The sequence below is a fragment of the Aquarana catesbeiana genome, unplaced genomic scaffold (genome assembly GCF_042186555.1).
Source record: "Aquarana catesbeiana isolate 2022-GZ unplaced genomic scaffold, ASM4218655v1 unanchor237, whole genome shotgun sequence".
Taxonomy (NCBI): Eukaryota; Metazoa; Chordata; class Amphibia; order Anura; family Ranidae; genus Aquarana; species Aquarana catesbeiana.
Window position 1 is genome coordinate 643,601 of NW_027362665.1, and position 22,463 is coordinate 666,063.

A 22,463-nucleotide genomic window follows, 5' to 3' on the forward strand; every position below is an offset into this window, starting at 1 on the left:
ACACTCAGGACAGGAATACGGCTTCTCCCCTGTGTGGGATCTCTGATGTTTGTAAAGTCTGGACTTCTCTGAAAAACATTTTCCGCACTCAGAACAGGAATATGGCTTCTCCCCTGTGTGAGATCTCTGATGTATGTAAAGACTAGACTTCACTGAAAAACATTTCCCGCACTCAGGACAGGAATACGGCTTCTCCCCCGTGTGAGATCTCTGATGTGTGAAAAGATGGGACTTCACTAAAAAACATTTCCCACATTCAGGACAGGAATGTGGCTTCTCCCCCGTGTGAGATCTCTGATGCGTGTAAAGACTGGACTTGACTGAAAAACCTTTCCCACACTCAGGACAGGAATACGGCTTCTCGCCCGTGTGAGATCTCTGATGTCTGTAAAGACTGGACTTCACTGAAAAAACTTTCCCACACTCAGGACAGGAATATGGCTTCTCCCCTGTATGAGATTTCTGATGTTTGTAAAGATCGGACTTCCCTGAAAAACATTTCCCGCACCCAGGACAGGAATACGCCTTCTCCCCCGTGTGTGATTTCTGATGTGTGTAAAGTTTGGACTTCTGTGAAAAACATTTTCCGCATTCAGGACAGAAATGTGGCTTCTCCCCCGTGTGAGATCTCTGATGTTTGTAAAGATTGGACTTATCTGAAAAACATTTCCTGCACTCATGACAGGAATACGGCTTCTCTCCGGTGTGAGATCTCTGATGTGTGAAAAGATGGGACTTCATTGAAAAGCGTTTCCCGCAGTCAGGACAGGAATGCGGTTTTTCCCCTGTGTGAAATCTCTGATGTCTGTAAAGACTGGACTTCGTTGAAAAACATTTCCCGCACTCAGGACAGGAATACGGCTTCTCCCCTGTGTGAGATCTTATATGCTCATTAAGATGGGATTTATAATGGAAACACTTCCCACACTCAGCACAGGAAAAGCTCTTCTCTGTTGGAAGGACAGCACCATCCCTCACAGTCTGAGGTTCCTCAGGATAAGAGGAATACGATGGTCCATCTACACTGTGTGGTGCCAGAAGGACATTTGAGTTAGCCGGGTTTTCTCCTGGACTATACTGTGTGATGTCCTCATCTTCTACTTTACAGTCTGGAGACAAAGTGAGACAATTCTCTGAGGTTTTCCTCATCTCCCGTCCATCTACTAAAATAGAGATAAAAAGATTATTACTAGACATGAGCAGATTGGTTCCCCTAAACCAGGACTCCGCCCACATAAGGCAGCTTTGTCTCTGAGGGTCTTACAATTCCCCCATCAAGGTAACTAGTAAATGGGTCCTCTGTATGATTATTTTCAAAATTGATTAGTTGGCTGATTATTGATGCGATTAATTGGATAAAAACATCAAAAAAAAGGTTGGTGTATAATTTAGTTAATATTCTTGAATATCTATATACAGCGGTAAATATAAATATCCAGATATATAGTTGGATATTTAATCCACTCTGAGAATAACAGACAGATAGATGTATTATTAGAGGGAGAATCTGCTACATATCAGAATCAGAGATCAACATTATTAAAATGTAAAAAAGATGTAAAACGCTGTTTTGCAGATGATCAGACAGGAGTGTAATATAATATGATGGATGACAGACTCCCTTGTCATAGACAGGTAGGTGGGTACAAGCTCCCTGCACCTGATGTCACTTATGCTGGCCGAACACAAACTCATTTTTCTTTCAAAAAAACATTCATCCAATTTTCTAACCATTAGTGGGGTCAAATCAGCGTTCATTTTCCACCACAGTGACAAATTCAAAGGAGCAGAACAGAAAACTTGTCTCCATCGAACACATTTTCAAATAGTGTATGTGGTGTTTGCTCAGAAGTTACATTCATTTTAAAATTGAATGTTAAAAGCAAGTGAACATTTCGAACTACACTTGTCCATTCATCGAATCTACAAATAATTTTCATACAAATATTTGTGTGAATATTCTCGTCCAAAAGTCGATCCGTGTATGGCCAGCATAGGACATTTAGTAGCAGCAGCATAATTTTGTTTAATCATCTGTTATGATGAAGTTAAAAAATAGTCCTTTATAGTACAAAAACAGCCGATAATCACTACTATAAGGGATTCAATTATACTGTGAAATAGTGAAAGTAATATATCTTATGTCATATATATAATAATAAATATACCCAGAAGTAGGATACATGGGGATTTTACCTGGAAGTCACACATGAAGATACAGTATATGGAAGCACAATACTAGTAAACTTTTACTTTATATAATAGTAATGCCTTCTATTACCTCCAGTCTATCAGCCTCCACCTTCTCTGGGGTCAGATGCTGATCTTCCCTGCACAGAGACCTTAAAGTCATTGTAAATATTGGATTGATTTTTTAACCACTTCCCACCCGGTCTATAGCAGAATGACGGCCGGGCAATGGTTCGGTTATCCTGACTGGGTGTCATATGACGTCCAGCAGGATAACAGCCGCCGCGCACATTGCAGTGATCGGTGGTGCGGTGTGTCAGTCACGGCTGATCACAATGTAAACAGGAAGAGCCGTTGATCGGCTTTTCCTCACTCGCTGTCTCCTGACAGGGGGGGGGGTCTGTTCTGATTGTTTATTGGTGCAGCCTCCCCTCGGATGCCCACCCAGGACCACCAGGGAAATGCTAATCAGTGCCCAGGCAGCTGCCAATAAGTGCCCATCCCCAATGCCTGCCAGTGCCATCAGTGATGCCTATCAGTGCCAACTATCAGTGCTGCATATCAGTGCCGCCTACAAAGTATAGTATAGAGGTCCCCTATAGGAAGCTGCAAAGTATAGTATAGAGTTCTCTTATAGGAAGCCATAGAGTATAGTATAGAGTTCTCCTATAGGAAGGTACAAAGTATAGTATAGATCTCCCCTATAGGAAGGTACAAAGTATAGTATAGAGATCCCCTATAGGAAGGTACAAAGTATAGTATAAAGGTTCCCCTATAGGAAGGTGCAATGTATAGTATAGAGTTCCCCCATAGGAAGCCACAAAGTATAGTATAGAGTTCCCCTATAGGAAGGTACAAAGTATAGTATAGAGTTCCCCTATAGGAAGCCACAAAGTATAGTATAGAGTTCCCCTATAGGAAGGTACAAAGTATAGTATAGAGTTCCCCTATAGGAAGGTACAAAGTATAGTATAGAGTTCCCCCATAGGAAGCCACAAAGTATAGTATAGAGTTCCCCTATAGGAAGGTACAAAGTATAGTATAGAGTTCCGCTATAGGAAGCCACAAAGTATAGTATAGAGTTCCCCTATAGGAAGGTACAAAGTATAGTATAGAGTTCTCCTATAGGAAGGTACAAAGTATAGTATAGAGTATAGAGTTCTCCTATAGGAAGCTGCAAAGTATAGTATAGAGTTCCCCTATAGAAAGCCACAAAGTATAGGATAGAGTTGCCTTTAATATCACTTACTTCCTTCTCTTCCCCAGGACTACATGTCCCATGAGGCATTGCTCCTCACACATTCAAGTTCTCAGGCATTTACTGACATGTATAGATAGTGTACTGAGCTGTATTTTCTGATGTGTAAATAAATAATGCATTCTGCATGCAGGCCAATTAATCGACTGACCAACGAATCGATTATGAAATTAGTTGACAACTATTTTCATAATTGGATTAGTTGTTTCAGCCTCACATCTCTGAATCTCTACCAGTTCATTTCTTTATTCATGGACCTTAGTCAGAAAGTGAAGAAACAACGAGTGACAGTGATGAGGGGATTATAGGACGAGTGTCCCCACCCCCTCTATCACTCATTGCCATCTTCGTAACACAAGAAGTCCTGCACTTCCTTATTTAGTCCATGATTTATTCATGAATAACAGCGGGGCTGAGTCCCACCAGACTCCTCCCTCATTATCACTTTCTGTTTAAGGTTCCAAAGTTTGAGGATATTATCACATTATTATCAACATGTAAAAGTCTGTGCTCCAATCACATCATCAGATATAAAATGTGTAGCTGGTAGGAAATGGGTGTAAAAGAAGTCAGGACTATGTAATGTACAACTTATTATATAGGATACAACAGTTAGGACTATATGTATCAGAATAATGTAACATACAACATAGAGTATATAGTGCAGGGGTCAGGAGTATGTAATGTACAATATAAATTATATGGTGTAAGGGTCAGGAGTATGTAATGTACAATATAAATTATACAGTGTAAGGGTCAGGACTCATAATATTGGTATTCAGTAATCAGTGGAAGATTAAATGTTTACATGAGACAAGTTGCAGAGGTCCCACACCGCTGCCTCCCATCTCCTGAGACTGCACTCAGTGACTTGGGTCTGAGACTATACAGACATATCCCTCCTCCCGGCACAGCCAGCAGACAACAGAACAAGAAATCCTGGGAGAATTGTTCTGTCAGAGATCTTGCCATACTCTGCTATGGGGCAGAAGACCCAAAGAATATACCCAAGGTGCCTAGGTCTAGTAACACCTATGGTGAAAATTTTGCTGCCAGTTGAACCCCAGAATCTCCATAAATCCAGTCTAGATACATAAATTGTGTCTGCAGCACAGAGAAGGAAGATTATCTGAGAGAAATACAGGAATACAGGACGGGGAACACAGCTCAGGAAAGTGACCAGGGGATTACAGGCTGATATCACCCAGTCCCCGCCCTACTCTGGACCAATCAGTGAGCAGTATGGGTGGAGGAATGTATTTAGTGTTAATGACCCACCTGTACTGATCTCTGTAGGAGTGTCCTCCTCTATAAATGTCCCCGTTATTCCATCCACCTCCATAGACTGCTGATCATCCCTCACATACCTCTCTTCTTCTTCTGATTTAACCTCAAATTCTATATCGATTGGATCTCCACTCTAAATCAAGAAAATGAGAGAGAATATCATCTGTAAGATATAAGATTTATTATTGTGACATCACATATAAAATCCACACATTGGGGGTTATATACGAAAGGCAAATCCACTTTGCACTACAAGTGCAATTGGAAGTGCTGTTGCTGTAGATCTGAGGGGGACATGCAAGGAAAATAAAAAACAGCATTTTAGCTTGAACATGATTGAATGATAAAATCAGCAGAGCTTCCCCTGGTTTCAGATCTTCCCCTTAGATCTACAGTGACTGCACTTCCAAGTGCACTTATAGTGCAAAGTGGATTTGCCTTTTGTAAATAACCCCGATTGTCTCTATAAGTGTGTTTTATAAGCTCCGTCCCACCAACCTTGTAACAGTGGGGGATGGTGTGATCTTCCTGTGTGGAATCCCGGGAATACAGAGGACAGGGAGATATCTCTGGTGGGTTCCTGGTATTAGGTGGCTCCATCATATCCTTGTGTCCTTCTGAAAACTCCTCCATCACTCCATACTCTTCATCCTCCTCTTTATACTCTTCTTTAACAACAATATTATCATCCCAGAGGATTCCACTCTGAATATATAATAAAACATTCATTGTAACAAACATACTGTCTATAAATCAGAACTACCAATAATTGTCAATCATATACCTGATGATGGTGAGGGATAGTGTGATCTTCCTGTGTGGAATCCCGGGAATACAGAGGATGGGGATATCTCTCTGGTGGGTTCCTGTAGCTGGATGACTCCACCATGGTGTCCTGGTACAGATCTTTGCGTTCTTTTAGAGACTCTGACTCCTCCATCACCCCATCCTCATCATCCTCTTCTTTTATCTCTTTTTTAACTTCAACTTGAGAATCTCTCAGGTTTCCACTCTGAATATATAATAAAAATGACATCAATTGTAACAATGCAGATAATGTACAGATCCTAATGATACTATCAGTGATTGTTCTTCATCTACCTGATGATGGTGAGGGATGGTGTGACCTTCCTGTGTGGAATCCCGGGAATACAGAGGACGGGGACATCTCTCTGGTGGGTTCCCATTACTGGATCCATCTGTAGGAAACACACACACTGACTGAATACATTGTTTCTATGTGTTTATCAGATGATGGGGGATCTAGGTGGAGCCTCCATACTGCTCTCTCCTTTACAATAAAGTCTCCTCTTACCCGGTGATGTGAGGGGCGGCTGATTGTCCATCATGACGTCCTTGTAGAGATCCTTGTGTCCTTCTAAATACTCCCACTCCTCCATGGAGAAATAGACAGTGACATCCTGACACCTTATAGGAACCTGACACACACAATGATACAGTCACCATCCAGACACATCCCTTGTCTGTTACTGGATAATGTCCCAGAATTCCCAGCACCGCTCACCTTTCCTCGATCATCTCTCTGGTGACTTCTACAATCTTCTATGTATTTCTATCAGGGAGGGAGGTGGAGGCAATGTGATGGTCATATGATCATCAAACTTCACAGGAGGAAAACTCTAGATCTGAAAACCAATAGTCAAATCAAAAAAATTCCCAGAATCCTCCTCATCAATCAGGTTTCCATTTTATTAAAGCCCTACTTTAATACTGAGGTATAATTTACCCACACAGGACCCCCACACTATGCAGGTTAAATGCTTGTTACAGGCATTCTGACATTACATACAATGCAGAACCAACAGTCCTACTTTGTAAGTGAGGATGCTAAAAGTCCACCCACATCCTAAGAGTATCAGAAAAAAATAAAAAAGAGCGGGATGGAGGGACATTGGGAGAAGGAGCTGTGAGATCATTGTGATGTCATAGGACATATAGACTCTGGATGGAGGGACATTGGGAGGAGGAGTTGTGAGGTCAGTGTGATGTCATAGGACATATAGACTGTGGATGGAGGAACATTGGGAGGAGAAGCTGTGACGTCAGTGTGATGTCATAGGACATATAGACTCCTAAACTGAAGAGTGAACTTTGACCTTTACCATACAGAAATCTGTCAGGAATCTGTGAAAGTAAGCTCTCATGTGATCAGGTGACGTGCGGAGGAACGGAGTGTAAATAGCAGACCATTTTCTCCAGAGCTCCTAATGGTGGGAATGGATTTTGCTGGGACATACTAAAAATAATGACAGAAAGGAATGCCCACAGACTATAACAGGGAGATGGAATGACCATAGAGAATAATGGAATAAAATGGAATGCCCGTAGAAAATAATGAAAACAACATATTTTATACAGGATTTATATAGGGCCAACAGTTTACGCAGCGCTTTACAATATAAAAAGGTGACAATACAGTTATAATACAATAAAATACAAGAGGATTAAGAGGGCCCTGCTCAGAACAGCTTACAATCTAATAGAGTGGGGCAGGTGGTACAAAAGGTTGTAACTGTGGGGAATGAGCTGATGGAAGTGGTAAAAGATTTGTTAGAGGCGTCATAGGCTTCCCTGAAGAGATGAGTTTTCAGGGATCGCCTGAAGGTAGCAAGAGTAGGGGATAGTCGGACAGTTTGAGGTAGCGAGTTCCAGAGGATGGGAGAGGCTCTGGCGATATCCTGGAGACGAGGGAGCTTGAGAGTTGGAGGTCTTGAGCAGAGAGGATGGTTTGGGTGATATTTGGAGACAAGGTTGGTGACATAGCTCAGGGCAGAGTTGTGAATGGCTTTGTATGGTGTGGTTAGTATTTTGAACTTAATTCGCTGGGCTATTGGGAGCCAGTGTAGGGATTGGAGGAGAGGGTTGGCAGACACTGAGCCGTTGGTAAGGTGGATAAGTCTGGCAGCAGAATTCATGATAGACTGAAGAGAGGAGGAGCCTATGGAGAGGCAGGCCAATGAGAAGGGAGTTGCAATAGTCAAGGCGAGAGATAACAAGGGAGTGAATGAGGAGCTTGATGGTTTCATTTGTTAAAAAGGGGCGAAAAAGGACAAGTCAGAGTCTAGGATTACACCCAGTACCCTGGCATGGGGGGAGGGACTGATGGTTGCATTGTTGATTTTGATGGAAAAGTCATGGAGGGGGGCACGGGCGGAGGGGGGATAATAATAGCTTGGTTTTAGAGAGATTTAGTTTAAGGAAGTGGTGTGACATCCATGCTGATGTGTCAGTTTGTAAGTTAATATTGCGAGAGGAGACTGAAGGAGTGAGGTGAGGAGTAGACAGATAGATTTGGGTGTCATTGGCATTTAACCCCTTCCCGCCGACCGTACGCACATCTGCGTACTCGGCTTTCTGGGGTTATACCGGGATGATGCCCGCAGCTGCAGGCATCATCCCGGTACTGTTGTTTCGAGCCGGCGATCGGCTACCCGTATATAACAACCGATGCGGCTGAAAGCTGCTCGGCTGTTATACCAGAGGAGCGGGAGGGGACATCCCCCCTCCCACCGCTCTTACCGGGCCTCCCGTGCGATCGGGAAGCCCGGTGTCCAATCGTCCGCCTTCGGCGGCTGGAACGAAGCTGTGGGCGGCTTAGTCACACAGGTACTCATTGATGGCCCTCTTCTGCGTGTGCAGCCGCTGCAGCATGGCCAATGTTGAGTTCCACCTGGTGGGCATGTCACAGATTAGGCGGTTCTTGGGCAGGTTAAACTCCTTTTGGAGGTCCGCCAGCCGAGCACTGGCATTATATGACCGGCGGAAATGCACACAGACTTTCCTGGCCTGCCTCAGGACATCCTGTAAGCCTGGGTACCTGCCCAAGAACCGCTGCACCACCAAGTTAAGGACGTGAGCCAAACAGGGCACATGGGTCATTTGTCCCTGTCGGAGGGCAGAGAGGAGGTTGGTGTCATTGTCGCAAACCACCATTCCTGCCTTAAGTTGGCGTGGCGTCAACAACCTCTGAACCTGCCCCTGCAGAGCTAACAGAACCTCTGCCCCAATGTGGCTCCTGTCCCCAAGCACACCAGCTCAAGCACCGCATGGCATCTTTTGGCCTGCGTACATGCGTAGCCCCTTGAGCGCCTACGGAGCACCGCTGGTTCTGAGGACAAAGCACAGGAAGAGGCCATGGAGGAAGAAGAAGAGGAGGAGGGGGTGGAGGAGAGAGGTGTGTCACAATCATTAGTAGTGGCATTTTGGAGGCGTGGTGGCAGAACAACCTCCAACACTACTGCACCTTGTCCTGCATCCTTCACAGCTGCCAGCAGAGTCACCCAATGCGCCGTGAAACTTAGGTAACGTCCCTGTCCATGCCTGCTGGACCATGAGTCAGCGGTAATATGCACCTTACCGCTGACCGCCCTGTCCAGCGAGGCATGGACATTGCCTTCCACATGCCGGTAGAGAGCCGGAATCGCCTTCCTTGAAAAAAGTGGCGTTTGGGTACCTACCACTGAGGAACCACACATTCCACAAACTCATGGAAGGGGCCAGAGTCTACTAACTGAAAAGGCAGCAGTTGAAGTGCTAGCAATTTTGCCAAGCTAGCATTCAACCGCTGGGCATGTGGATGGCTGGGAGCAAACTTCTTTCGGCGGTGCAGCAGCTGGGGCAGGGAAATTTGCCTGGTACAATCTGACGTTGGTGTACCGAAAGCAGATTGCCCACAAGTACTTGGCTGTGACACACCTAATTCTACACCTTCATTCCTCTCAGTGCAGTCTTAGAGAGGACTGAAGGTATAGTGGGGTTGGAGATCTCAGCTGATGAGGAGCAAGGAGAGGTCCTCTTTGTTATTTGGTGTGGGTCTTTTAGATACGCTTGCCAACAAACTGCATGGCAGGTCAACATATGTCTGGTCAAGCATGTGGTACCTAAGCGGGAGATGTTTTGGCCACACGAGATACGCTTGAGACATATGCTGCAAATAGCAGCGGTGCGATCTGATGCACTCGTCTCAAAAAAGGCCCACACCAAAGAACTTTTTGAATAACGCGCAGAGACTGGAGCGCCCTGCACATGTGGGGCTTTGGGGTGTGATGCAGTCAGTGTGCTGCCCTTAGGCTGGCCCCTGGAGGGCATCCTGCCTCGTTGGTGATGTGCCGCCTCCTCCTCCTCTCAGGCACCCACGTTGAGTAAGTGACCTCATCATCCCCTCCCTCCTCATCACTGGAGCAAACCTGGCAGTATGCTGCAGCAGGGGGAGCATGACTGCCAGATTGCTGTCCTTCTTGGGCACCCCCTCTGTCCGTGGGAGGACAGGAGGACATGGTGGGGCTAGGGAAGGAGTCACTGATGACATTGAGCCGAGGGAAGAGGCCGCTGCTTTGCCAGACAAAGTACCCTGAGCATGGGTGAGAGAGGATGAGGAGGATGAGGACGGCTTGGTCATCCACTCGACCAAGTCTTCCGCATGTTGCGGCTCAACACGGCCAGCTGCCGAAAAAAAGGCCAAGCGTGTCCCACAGCCACGTGCTGATGAGGATGCACCGTCTCCACGACCAGCACTAGACACAGAGCCTGCTTGCCCTCTTTTATTGGCTTGTGACTGTCTGCCTCTCCTTGTTGGCCTTCCAGATATACTAATGGCCTGTAGCTGCACTAAGCTGGGATATATATATATATATATCCACTGATACTGCAGCTAGCAAAATCAACTGCCTGCCTGTAGTATGAGAACACCACCAACCTTCTACAGGTAGCTTTAGGTGAACACTGTACAGAGCTCGCGAAAAAATAACTTGTAGGTTTAGCCTAACACTGTGAGGAGGACGCACTACACTAACTTATAGTTTTAGCTGAACACTGTGAGCAGGACGCACTACACTAACTTGTAGCTTTAGCTGAACACTGTGCAGAGGTCTCACTACACTAACTTGTAGCTTTAGCTGAACACTGTGAGCAGGACGCACTACACTAACTTGTAGCTTTAGCTGAACACTGTGCAGAGGTCTCACTACACTAACTTGTAATTTTAGCTGAACACTGTGAGCAGGACGCACTACACTAACTTGTAGTTTTAGCTGAACACTGTGAGCAGGACGCACTACATTAACTTGTAGCTTTAGATGAACACTGTGCAGAGGTCTCACTACACTAACTTGTAGTTTTAGCTGAACACTGTGAGCAGGACGCACTACACTAACTTGTAGCTTTAGATGAACACTGTGCAGAGGTCTCACTACACTAACTTGTAGTTTTAGCTGAACACTAGGAGAAGGATGCACTACACTAACATGTAGCTTTAGCTGAACACTGTGCAGAGGTCTCACTACACTAAATTGTAGTTTTACCTGAACACTGTGAGCAGGACGCACTACACTAACTGTAAATAGTCTAGCTGCCTGACTGTGGTACTAATAGGATCAAAAGAACACCAGCAATTTTCTTCAGGTAGCTGTAAATACTGTAACAAGACAAGCCTACCTGTCAGTAGGGAGATAACAGGAACGGATCTATCTAAACTGAATACAGTGTATATATATAGATATATGCAACACCTGGGATGCATATTTATACACAATATACTGTAAGTGCAGCTAACTCACTGACTGTCCTGCCTAATCTAGCTAACTCAAATGACACTGTCTCTCTGTCTATCTCTCAGCACGCCAGAACACACTACATAGGGCCGCCGTGCAGGTGGCCTTATATAGTCTGGGGCGTGTTCTAAACCCCCTGAGCCATAATTGGCCAAAGCCACCCTGGCTTTGGCCAATTACAGCTCTCTCTACCAACGGCGCTGTGATTGGCCAAGCATGCGGGTCATAGTGCATGATTGGCCAATCATCAGCCAGCAATGCACTGCGATGACGCAGTGAATTATGGGCCGTGACGCGCCACACAAATTTGGCCGCGAACGGCCCATATCGTTCGCAATTCGGCGAACGATCGAACAGCCGATGTTCGAGTCGAACATGGGTTCGACTCGAACACGAAGCTCATCAACAGTATCAAAGGCCGCAGAGAGGTCAGGTAGAAGTATGGAGTAGTGGCCGATGGTTTTAGCAGTAAATCGTTAGTGAGTTTTAGTAAGGCAGTTTCTGTGGAGTGCTGCAAGCAAACGCCCGACTGTAAGGGGTCAAGAAGGTTATTTTCACTGAGGTAGAAGCTAAGACGGTTGTAGACTAAGCGTTCTAGAAGTTTAGAGGTGAATGGGAGCAATGAGATGGGTCTTAAGTTGTTTAGGTTGGTGGGGTCCATGAGGGCTTTTTAAGTATGGGGTTGATCTGCACATGTTTTAGAGGGGAGGGGAAGGTGCCACTAGAGAGGGAGAGATTGAAGATGTGAGTGAGGGAGCATAGGATAGAAGAAGAGGGTGACCATAGTAGTTGTAAGGGAACAGGATCCAGGGGACAATTGGTTAGATGGGAATCTGAGAAAAGTTTTGGAACCTCTTCAGTAGTAGCCAGTTCAAAAGAGGAGAGTGTTGATTGTGCTGTTAGGCAAGGTATGTTGGGTGGGGAAGACGTACGCACATTGGAGGTGCCCTCACAAATTGCATCAATCTTGTCTTTGAAGTGATTGGCAATCTCTTGGGCAGTGAGTGACTTAGTGGGTAGAGGCGGTGGGGGACGAAGCAAAGAGTTAAAGGTTGAGAAGCCGACGGGGACTGGATGACAAGGAATTAATAAGAGAGACAAAGTAGGCTTGCTTGGCAGCATGGAGGCATGAATTGTATTTTAGAAGGGCAGATTTATATAGGGTGAAGTTATGCAGGCATTTGGTTTTACGCCACAGTCGTTCAAGAGCACGGCAATGTCTCTTGAGATTTCTAGTGTTGTCAGTTTACCAGTGTTGTAATGGTCGGGGCCTGATTCTGCATGTGGTTAGAGGAGCAAGTGCATCCAGTGATGATGAGAGTGAACTGTTGTAGACAGAGGTGGTCAGGTCAGGACAGAACAGGAAAGAGATCATGTCATATAGGTGGTCAGCAGCAGAATAGAGAAGAGAAGGGTTAAAGTGGCGAAGGTTCCTACAAGTAATCGTTTGCTGCTTGGAGGGATGGGTGGTTGGAGGCAAGGATACAGTGAAGGTAATGAGGTTGTGATCAGAGAGATGAAAGGGGGTGTTGGTGAGGTTGCCAGGGTTGCAGAGATGGGAAAATACAAGGTCAAGGGTATTACCGTTGGAGTGAGTGGAAGTATGTGTCCATTGGGTTAGGTCAAAAGATGAGGTTAAATTGAGAAGTTTAGCTGTAGTTTAACATTGACAGGAATGTTGAAGTCACCAAGAATGATCGTGGGTATTTCAGAGGAGAGAAAGTAGGGTAGCTAGGCAGCAAAGTCATCAAGAAAGTGCGATACTGGTCCAGGAAGCCGATAAATTGCTGCAATCCTCAGCGAAATGGGAGAAAACAGACGAATACAGTCCATCTCGAAACAAGAGAGGGATAGAGAGGGAGGGATAGGAAGGACTTGGAAGGTGCTTTGTGGGGATAGAAGGAAGCCAACTCCACCTCCTTTCTGTCTGTTGGGTCTGGGGGAGTGAGTCCAATGGAGACCACCATGGGAGAGGGCAGCGGGAGAAGCCAGGTTTCTGTTATGGCGAGTATGTTAAAGCCATGAGAGATGAAGGATAAATGAATGAATGATTGATTTGTATAGCGCTGCAAATGCGAACTGAATCGCCTCAAGGTGCTAGATCCGTCCTGTGTTGTCCAGCTTCTTAGAAGCTTGAGTTTCTTTCTGAAGGCATGGTTTTCTTCCATGCAAATGTGAGTAGGTAGAGCATTGCATAGCCGTGGTCCTTAGACTGCGAATCTTCGTTCTCCCTTTGTTTTGTAGCGGGGTTTTGGAATAAGGAGGAGGTTTTGGTTAGAAGATCGAAGAATGCGATCGGGTGTGTAGCGTTTTATTTTCTCGCATAGGTATTGAGGAGCGTTTCCTTGTACACATTTGTGGGTGAGGCAGAGGGTCTTGAAAGTGATTTGATTCTTTACGGTTAGCTAATGTAGGCTCCTCAGGGAAGGGGAGATGGATTCCCAGGTTTTTTTTCCTGTTAACAGTCTTGCCGCCGTGTTTTGGATGAGTTGTAAGCGCGCAAGCTGATATTGGGGTAGTTCTATGTAGTGGGAGTTCACGTAGTCGAGTCTGGAATTGATGATTGTTCCAACTACTGCTGCTTTGTCCTCTTCTGGGATGAAGGGGATGAGTCTACGTAGCAGGCGGAGGAGATGCGAGATCCGCTAACTACTGATCCTATTTGTGCATCCATTGACATTTCTGAGTCAAAAATTACTCTGAGACTCTTGGCTTTGGTGCTTGGAGAGATGGTCTGTCCAAAGATAGTGGGCGGTGTCCATGGGGTCTTAGTTTTGGAATTTTGGTTTGCGTGTAGGAGAAGAAGCTCTGTTTTTGATCCGTTGAGTTTAAGAGAGCTAGTGGTCATCCAGTTGTCTATTAAAGTGAGGCATTTTTCTAGTCGCTGATGATGGTCTTTTTCTCCGGTGATGGGAAAGTAGAGTTGGGTATCATCAGCGTAAGAGTGGAAGCAGAGGTCCGATTTTCTGATGATTTTGAGGAGTGGGCGGATGTAGATGTTGAAGAGCACTGGTGACAAGGGTGAACCTTGAGGGACTCCACAAGAGATTGGTTTAAGAGGTGAATGCTCCTAGTTTCACTGTCTGAGAGCGATTTCCTAAGAAGGATGCGAACCATTGTAGGTCTGAATCTGTGACTCCTGCTACCTCTGTGAGGCGGATGAGTAGAGTATTGTGGTCCACTGTATCGAACGCTGCACTGAGGTCCAACAGTACCAGGAGACATGATTCTCCAGCATCAGCTGCTTTGAGGGCGTCCTCCCATATTTTGAGAAGTGCATTTCTGTGCCATGGCCTGGGCGGAAGCCTGGTTGCAGAGGGTCCAGGAGTTTGTATGTGTCCAGGAGGTGTTGTAGCTGTTGTACTACTGCTTTCTCGATAATCTTGGAGATGGTGTTAAGGCTTGTTAACGGTCTGCGATAGTTAGGGTCCTTAGGGTCGAGGTTGGGTCCCTTTAGGAGGGGTTTGACGATGCCATGTTTGAGGGCGATTGGAACAGTCCTTTCTTTGAACGACTGGTTTATGAGGTGTGTTATAGTAGGAGCCAAGATGTTGGAACATTATTTTAGTTTTGTGGGAATGATGTCGTTTGGTGATATGCTGTCTTTGAGGCTTCTGATGATGTTTTGGTGGTGTCAGTGGTGATTGGGATCAGTGAAAAATTCAGTGCTTGTGTGATGATCGTATCGATTTTTTCTTTTTGCTTTAGTTGAATGAGGTTGATTGTTTTTTTTCTGTTGAATTGTTTTCTGGATGTTGTCCATTTTGTCGATAAAAAAATCCGATAACTCATTGCAGAATTCTTGGGTTTCGTTTCCTGGGGGCTCTAGGCAGGTAGGGTTCATATTCTTGGTGACTATTTTGAAGAGTTCCCGAGGGCAGTTTAAGGCTGTTGAGATGGTGTTTGAGAAATGTTCCTTTTTTGTTTTGAAGATTGCTTTGTGATATTTCTCCGTGAGTTCTTTGTAGTCTGTGTGGTTTTGTAGTGCATTTTACTGGTGTGTGTTTTTTATTTCAGTGCTGGTAGGAGGAGAGCAGGGGGGGGGGTTTGTTCTCTTGGTCTATTTTGTATCCTGCAACATATTTCTAGAACAGTGAAATGGTGAGGTGAAGGCTTCCTTCACTTGCTGGCAGAAATTCTTTAAAGAGAAGTATGATTTCTTTTTCTTTCAGATTCATACTTACCTAGGTGGATGCAGCATCGGTCCCCCGGCACCTCTTCACTGAGAACCGAGCGATCTAACATCTGTGATGGCTCGGTTCTCACAGCTCTGCCCCCCGCACTCACTGGAGATGTGGAGGGGAGGGGAGCGCCTGTCTCAGTCTCTCAGTGGCTCGCTGAGAGGCTGAGATGGCCATCAGTCCAGACACCTGGAAGATCCAGACTTCATTGTGGTGATGATGCGGTGCCTGGACTGATTCCAGTGATGTCACCAGAGAGAGGACTTCATCCCGCTCTCTGCTGAAAACAGGTCACAAGAGTGCAAAACGAATTGTACTCCTGTAACCCATAGGAGAAGACCAGACAGGCGATCTCAGGCTGGACTTCTCCTTTAGGCTAGGTTCACACTGCTGCAGTGCGAATTAAGCGCAATTTTGATCCGATTGCGTTGCAAATTTTCATTGCGAATTGTTTGTGTGTTCTTGCGATTCTACTGCAAATTTTGCAATCTATGGAGCTGAATTCGCGTCGCACACGGATCAAACTCGGACAGGACCCTTTTTTTATGCAGGTTAGATTCGCAACGCATTGATGTGAACGGCACTCATGGAAAACAATGTTATTAAAATGACTTGCGAATTTGAGCAATCGCAGCAGCTCAAATTCGCAATAAAATTCGCAGCAGTGTGAACCTAGCCTTAAGGAGGTGAGAAAAGTATGTGCAGGTGGGGTGAGAGGACCATCAGAGACCAACAGCCTGTGTAGTGTAATAATTGTCCTTTGTAGGCCATGTATGGTCAGGATGGTCATTGTCTTGTCTATTTATTGTCACTGCTGTTTGTTTAGAGGAACATATTATTAGAATTTATCTCCAAAATGAAGAGAATGTTCCGGCCCCATAAGTGGGGAAATGTTCTGACCCTTAAGGGGTTAATCAAGGTTTCCACACTATATATGTGTGTATCATCATCTGCTGGAGATAAAAGACATCACAGTGACTATGGAGGAAGAGGACGGACATGACGGGGGGTTACTGGGTGTAAATAGAAAATAAGATCTTATTACCTCGTCTGCTGCCACTTCCAGCAACGTCTCCTCTCTACTTCCTCCCGATTCACCTCTCACTCGGAACTTCCTGTCTGTACCTGACATCACTTCCTGTTTTCCATAGAGACTTCCTGTTTGGGTAGAAGTAAGATCACCATCTTGTGGAGTTCAGAGGAATTGCAGCCCCAAGAAACTTCTCATAATAACCATTCCTGTATAACAGGGCAAAGGTTAAAACATAACTCCCCGGGGGCGTGGTCAGCCGAGGAAGTGAATGGCTGCACTGTAAGGGAGCTCCTCTATCACAGACTCTCCTGAGCGGACTTCAAAGCGTCTTGTAAGCCCTGAGAGTTATATACCTCCACTGGAGATCAGCGGGAACACGAGGATCATGTCAGCCAAGTGGAAAGCGAGAGAGGGACCCCGCAAATTAAATGCTTTCTGTAGCCCGGCCAGGATACAGAGAGACCAAGATGGCACCAGCTGCTCCCCTCCCTGCAACACAGAGAAACATGCTGCAGGCTTAGAACAAGAAGGAGACAAGGACTTTACCCCACAGTGCCACAGCAACACTGATTCCCAGAATGATATTCTGAGCCCAGTGAAACAAAGAAGAAGAATCTCTTCTAATGAAGGTAAAACCACCAAAGCTCCCTCAGACCACAATTACACTCTAGAAAGCAACCCTTATGATGATAAACTAAATGCCATACCAACAGCAGGGCAACCTATACTAGACACAACTATCAAAGATATGATAATGTCTCTAAGGGGTGCTCTACAGCATGATATGATAAACTTTATGCATAAATCTAAGGTAGAGATTGAGACACTGAGTGAAAGAGTGGACTATATGGAAAATAAGATGTGCGACTTTACTTCAGCACACAACGATCTAGTGGACTCCCACTTTGAACTACATTCATTGAAGACAGAAGTAGGAGAAATAATATAAAATTCAGAGGAATACCAGAAAATGTGAAACCGGCGGATCTGAAATGCTTCATTAAAAAAATGATTGCAGAGCTAATTCCATCAATTCCACAACAAGAGCTGGAAATTGATGGAGCCCACAGATTGCCTAAACCGCATCATATTGCTGAGAAACTACCGAGAGATGTCATAGCCAGAATTCATTTTTTTGGAGTAAAAGATCAACTCATGCAATATGCACGCCGCCACTCACCTCTCCCTGACCCCTACGCAGGTATAATCCTGTACTCAGACCTATCTCAAGAGACAATCTTAGCTGGCAAAAACCTAAACTCAATTATGAAGATCCTGCGTAACCACAGTGTGATTTATAAATGGGGATTTCCCACAAAACTACTTGTGGACTACAAAGGTACCTCTTACTCAATCAACAGCCTGGACCAAGGCCTGAAAATACTACGTTCTTGGGGGTTAATCCCCAACATAGAGAACAACAGAATGGATACTAATAACCCCTGGACCAATCTCAAGACTGGAACAAAAAATCCTGAAAGGGCAAGATTTAGAAAAAAGAGAAAGTCCAACTCTTTTAAATAACTTGTACAACCACAAGTTCCTTCCAAGTTTAAACCTCAGGTCTCTAATGAAGCTCAGGGAAGCCGGACCTTGGGGAATTCTGCACTAACCCGGACAACCCCCTGACTAGGAGTACATGTTACTGTACACTGGAGTTGCATCACAACTCCACTTCTTTTTTTCATGTTTTTACTTCGTTTTGTTAAATGACTTTCCCTAGGTTTTTTTCACTTATATACTTTACTTAATACAACACCTCTATCTACTGGAGGAAAATTATAACTGCACCGTCAAGTTGTTTTTTCCACATTTCAGCAATCAACAATATACAAATCTGATACTACACCTCAGCATCCACCCTTATACCAGTAATGACTCTTAAACTCATGTCAATGAATGTGAAGGGCCTAAATAGCCCATTCAAACAGAGATCTCTATGGTCAGAAGCCATTAAATTCGGAAGCGAGGTCATTCGTATCCAAGAATCGCACTTTACAAAGGATAACCCACCAAAATTCAAACACCATAAATTTCCACAAATTTTATTTTCCAGAAATATTAAATAAAAAAAGGAGTGATTACAGCTATAAAAGACACAGTTTCCTTTCAACAAATTGATATCAAAACTGATACCCAAGGAAGATTCATAATTCTGGTAGCTTCAGTTGACAACACGGTATACACAATAGTCAACATATATGCTCCCAACAAAAACCCTCACCAGTTCATCAAGAAAGTGATCAAGAAAACAAAGAAAATACAGAAAGGACACCTCATTATTTGTGGAGACCTTAATGCTCCAATGCATCCGGACATGGACACATCCAAGAAAGGGAAGAATCCTAGAAGAGGACTGGCCAACATCTTCTCAGTCAAAGACACGTATGATCCCTGGAGATGTTTACACACCACAGAAAAAGACTTCACTTTTTTTTCCAACGTTCACAAGTCATATTCCAGGATAGACTATTTCATCACAGACAAAAATCTCCTCCCAAAAATAACCAATGCTAACATTCACAATTTAACGTGGTCAGACCACGCACCAATTACACTAGAAATTAAATCAAACCAAATCTGTCCCAATAATCATTTATGGAGAAATAACACATTTATTCTATCCCAGGAGAGGTATCGGTCTGTGATGAGAAAAAGTCTAGAGGAATTTTTTGTACTGAATGATAAAGACTCTGTTAATAATTCTACACTATGGTGCTCTCACAAAGCCTACGCCAGAGGCCTGCTAATACAAATAACCACCAGGAAAAAAAAAAGTAGGAACAATAAAATAAATACTATTCTAAATCCAATTTGGAAGAACTACATAAAAAAAAGCCCCAAGACATAAATTTATAATGCCAACTTAGTAATCTAAGAGCTGAACTCAGATTTGCTCTAATTGCTGATCACGATAAATATTTAAAAAAATTAAATTTGAAATATTACTCTCAAGGAAACAAAGCGGGTAAACTACTAGCTTCTCAACTGCCCCAACGTCAACAAAAAAATACAATTCCTAAACTAATCCACCACAACTCAAACAAAGTAATAATCAACCCACAAGAAATTGTAGACACATTTGCACAATACTATGAAGCGTTATATAACTTAAAAGATGACAAAAATACCCCTCAACCTGACACCAACAAAATTAAAGCATTTTTAGAAAACGTTAATCTCCCCTCCATCGACCCTATATCTCTAGATCAGCTTAATAAACCAATTTCCAATGAAGAAATCTCAAAAGTCATAAATGAACTACCAAAAATCAGAAGAATATTACTCAGCCTTTAAAGACGCCTTAATCCCATACCTAGCCAAATTGTTTAACCAAGCAGCAAATTCAAACACCTTTTCAAAAGAACTTCTAGAAGCCATAATAATAACATTACCAAAATCAGGAAAAGACCCCACGTCCCCCTTAAATTATAGACCCATATCTTTATTAAATTCTGGTCTTAAAATATACACCAAAATACTGGCCAATAGAATAGTCAACATAACCCCCTTATTAATTAAACCCGACCAAGTAGGCTTTGTCAAAGGTAGGCAAGTACCCGACAGCACAAGAAGGATGTTAAATATTATCAACCTAATACACAATGACAAGACACCCTCTCTACTACTAGCATTAGATGCTGAAAAAGCATTTGACAGAATGCATTGGGAATATATTTCACAAACTCTAACCAAATTTGGCTTCCAAGGATTCATACACTCTGCCATTATGGCATTATACACCCATCCCACTGCAAACATTTTCTCAACAGGTATGCTATCTAGAAATTTCTCTTTAACCAACGGGACTAGACAGGGTTGCCTCTTATCCCCACTAATATTTTCCCTAGCGATAGAACCTTTAGCGGAATATATACGCTCTTCCCCAGAAATCAAAGGTATTACCATTAGCCAAGATGTACACAAATTAGGCTTATTTGCCGATGACATAATACTGACACTAACAAAGCCTGAAATTTGTTTACCATCAGTAATTACAGCACTAGATCAATTCAAAGAGGTGTCATACTACAACATCAATCAAAGTAAATGTCACATCCTACCTATGAATATACCTGCCACAACAATTATAGACTTAAGTACAAAACATGGTTTTAATTGGGACAATACCTCAATAACATATCTAGGAATACAACTCACCTCACCTCCAACTAAAATATATGATGTAAACTTCCCTACCCTTTTAGAACAAATTAGTCGAGACCTAATGAATACACAAAAAAACACATCTATCCTGGGTCGACAAAATAGCTGCGTTCAAGATGCAAACCTTACCAAAAATTCTATACTATTTCAGATGTCTCCCTATCCCTATACCTGCCAAAATTTTCATGCAATTGAATACCAAACTTAAACAATTTATATGGAATGAAAAAAAAACCTAGAGTCGCATTCTCAATCCTCACCACCACTAAAGCTAATGGAGGAATGGATCTACCAGATGTCAAGAACTATTACTATGCATCCATTTTAGACCAGATGAAATATTGGTTCTACCCTAAAAAAGATAAGTTATGGCTAAACATTAGACATGTGCACAACAAAAAATTTAGTTTAGTTTAGTTTAGTTTCGTCTTGTTTCCGTGGATTCGTAACGATTCGTAATTTCGTAATACGCGAGTGTTCATATTCGGACTCGTTCGTATTTTCGTAACTGTTGTATTTTCGTTAAACTTTTAACGATATAATTCGTAATTCCGTTAGTCTTGCAATTCGTAATTTCATAAAACATGGTTCGATTCGGAGTCGTTCGTATTTTCGTTGTTACTGAATGATTCGTAATTCTGTCTAATTTTATTTGATTCGAAATTCGTAATTTTGTTTGTCATTTTTGTTCTATTCGTTACGCTTCTCGTAATTTAGTAATTGTTACTTTTGTGGGATTGCCTTATGCTTTTTTTCCCGTTGATTCGTAGTTTCGTAACATTGTTTTGTTTTTGTTGATTCGAGTCTACTAGCATGTTTCGAATGGATTCGTACATTCGTAAATACATCGCGGTCATTAGTAATCTCGTATTTTAGTTTCGTTTTCATTTTCAACACGCGGCTAGCCATCTAATTAGCCTCCGCCCCTGTACACCATTTTGAGAGGGTGTACTGTGCATTGGTAGGGTGAGGTGTGGGAGCTGGGAGGAGCAGAGAGCAGAGAGTGAGATAGTTGTTTTGGTAGTTGTTTTTGTGTGGTTTGGTAGTTGTTGTTGCAATTACTATTAGAATGTCTGGGAGTGAGAATGGACGTGTGAGTCGTCTAGTGAGTGAGAATGTTGGTGTTAGTGAGTGTGTTGGTATGAGAGTTTTTGCCGTGACTGTGAGTGGAGGGGAGCGGAGGAGTGGAGTAGGGGACTCAGGGGAGAGGAGTGGAGGGGAGCGGAGGAGTGGAGGAGGGGACTCAGGGGAGAGGAGTGGAGGGGAGCAGAGGAGTGGAGGGGAGCGGAGGAGTGGAGGAGGGGACTCATGGGAGAGGAGGCGTGGAGGGGAGGGGAGGCGTGGAGGGGAGGGGCGAGGCGGGGAAGAGAGGTGTGGAGGGGAGGAGAGAAGAGGAGGGGACGGGAGGCGTAGAGGGAAAAGGAGGCGTGGAGGGGAGAAGAGGCGTGGAGGGGAGAGGCGTAGAGGGGAGGAGAGGCGTATAGGGGAGAGTATTGTTGAGGAGAGGAGGAGTGGAGGGGAGGAGAGGCATGGAGGGGAGAGTATTGTTGGGGAGAGGAGGAGTGGAGGGGAGAGGAGTGGAGGTGAACGGAGGCCTGTAGTGGAGCCAAGGCCTGGAAGAGAGTGTGGAGGTGGAGTGGAGCGGAAGCATGGCCAAAAACGGAGACATGTGTCCCCCACTACATCAGAGAGTGCGGACTCAGACATGCAGCAACCCCACCAAAGCAAGCGACAAAGATCAAGGGGGCCTGTATTTACCCAAGAGGAGAATGCTGCAT

The 22,463-nt window shown here is 44.1% G+C and overlaps 1 protein-coding gene across 1 annotated transcript in view; it reads right to left on the minus strand.

Moving 5' to 3' along the window:
• Nucleotides 1–22,463, minus strand: part of LOC141122060 (uncharacterized) — a 396,180-nt gene that overhangs the window by 101,085 nt on the left and 272,632 nt on the right. The window contains exons 9-12 of the mRNA XM_073611856.1: nucleotides 5,837–5,934; nucleotides 5,520–5,747; nucleotides 5,234–5,440; nucleotides 4,727–4,868 (exon numbers count right to left, since the gene is read on the minus strand). Of these exons, the coding sequence (XP_073467957.1) occupies nucleotides 4,727–4,868; nucleotides 5,234–5,440; nucleotides 5,520–5,747; nucleotides 5,837–5,934 (675 nt within the window). The remainder of the gene's footprint in view (nucleotides 1–4,726; nucleotides 4,869–5,233; nucleotides 5,441–5,519; nucleotides 5,748–5,836; nucleotides 5,935–22,463) is intronic.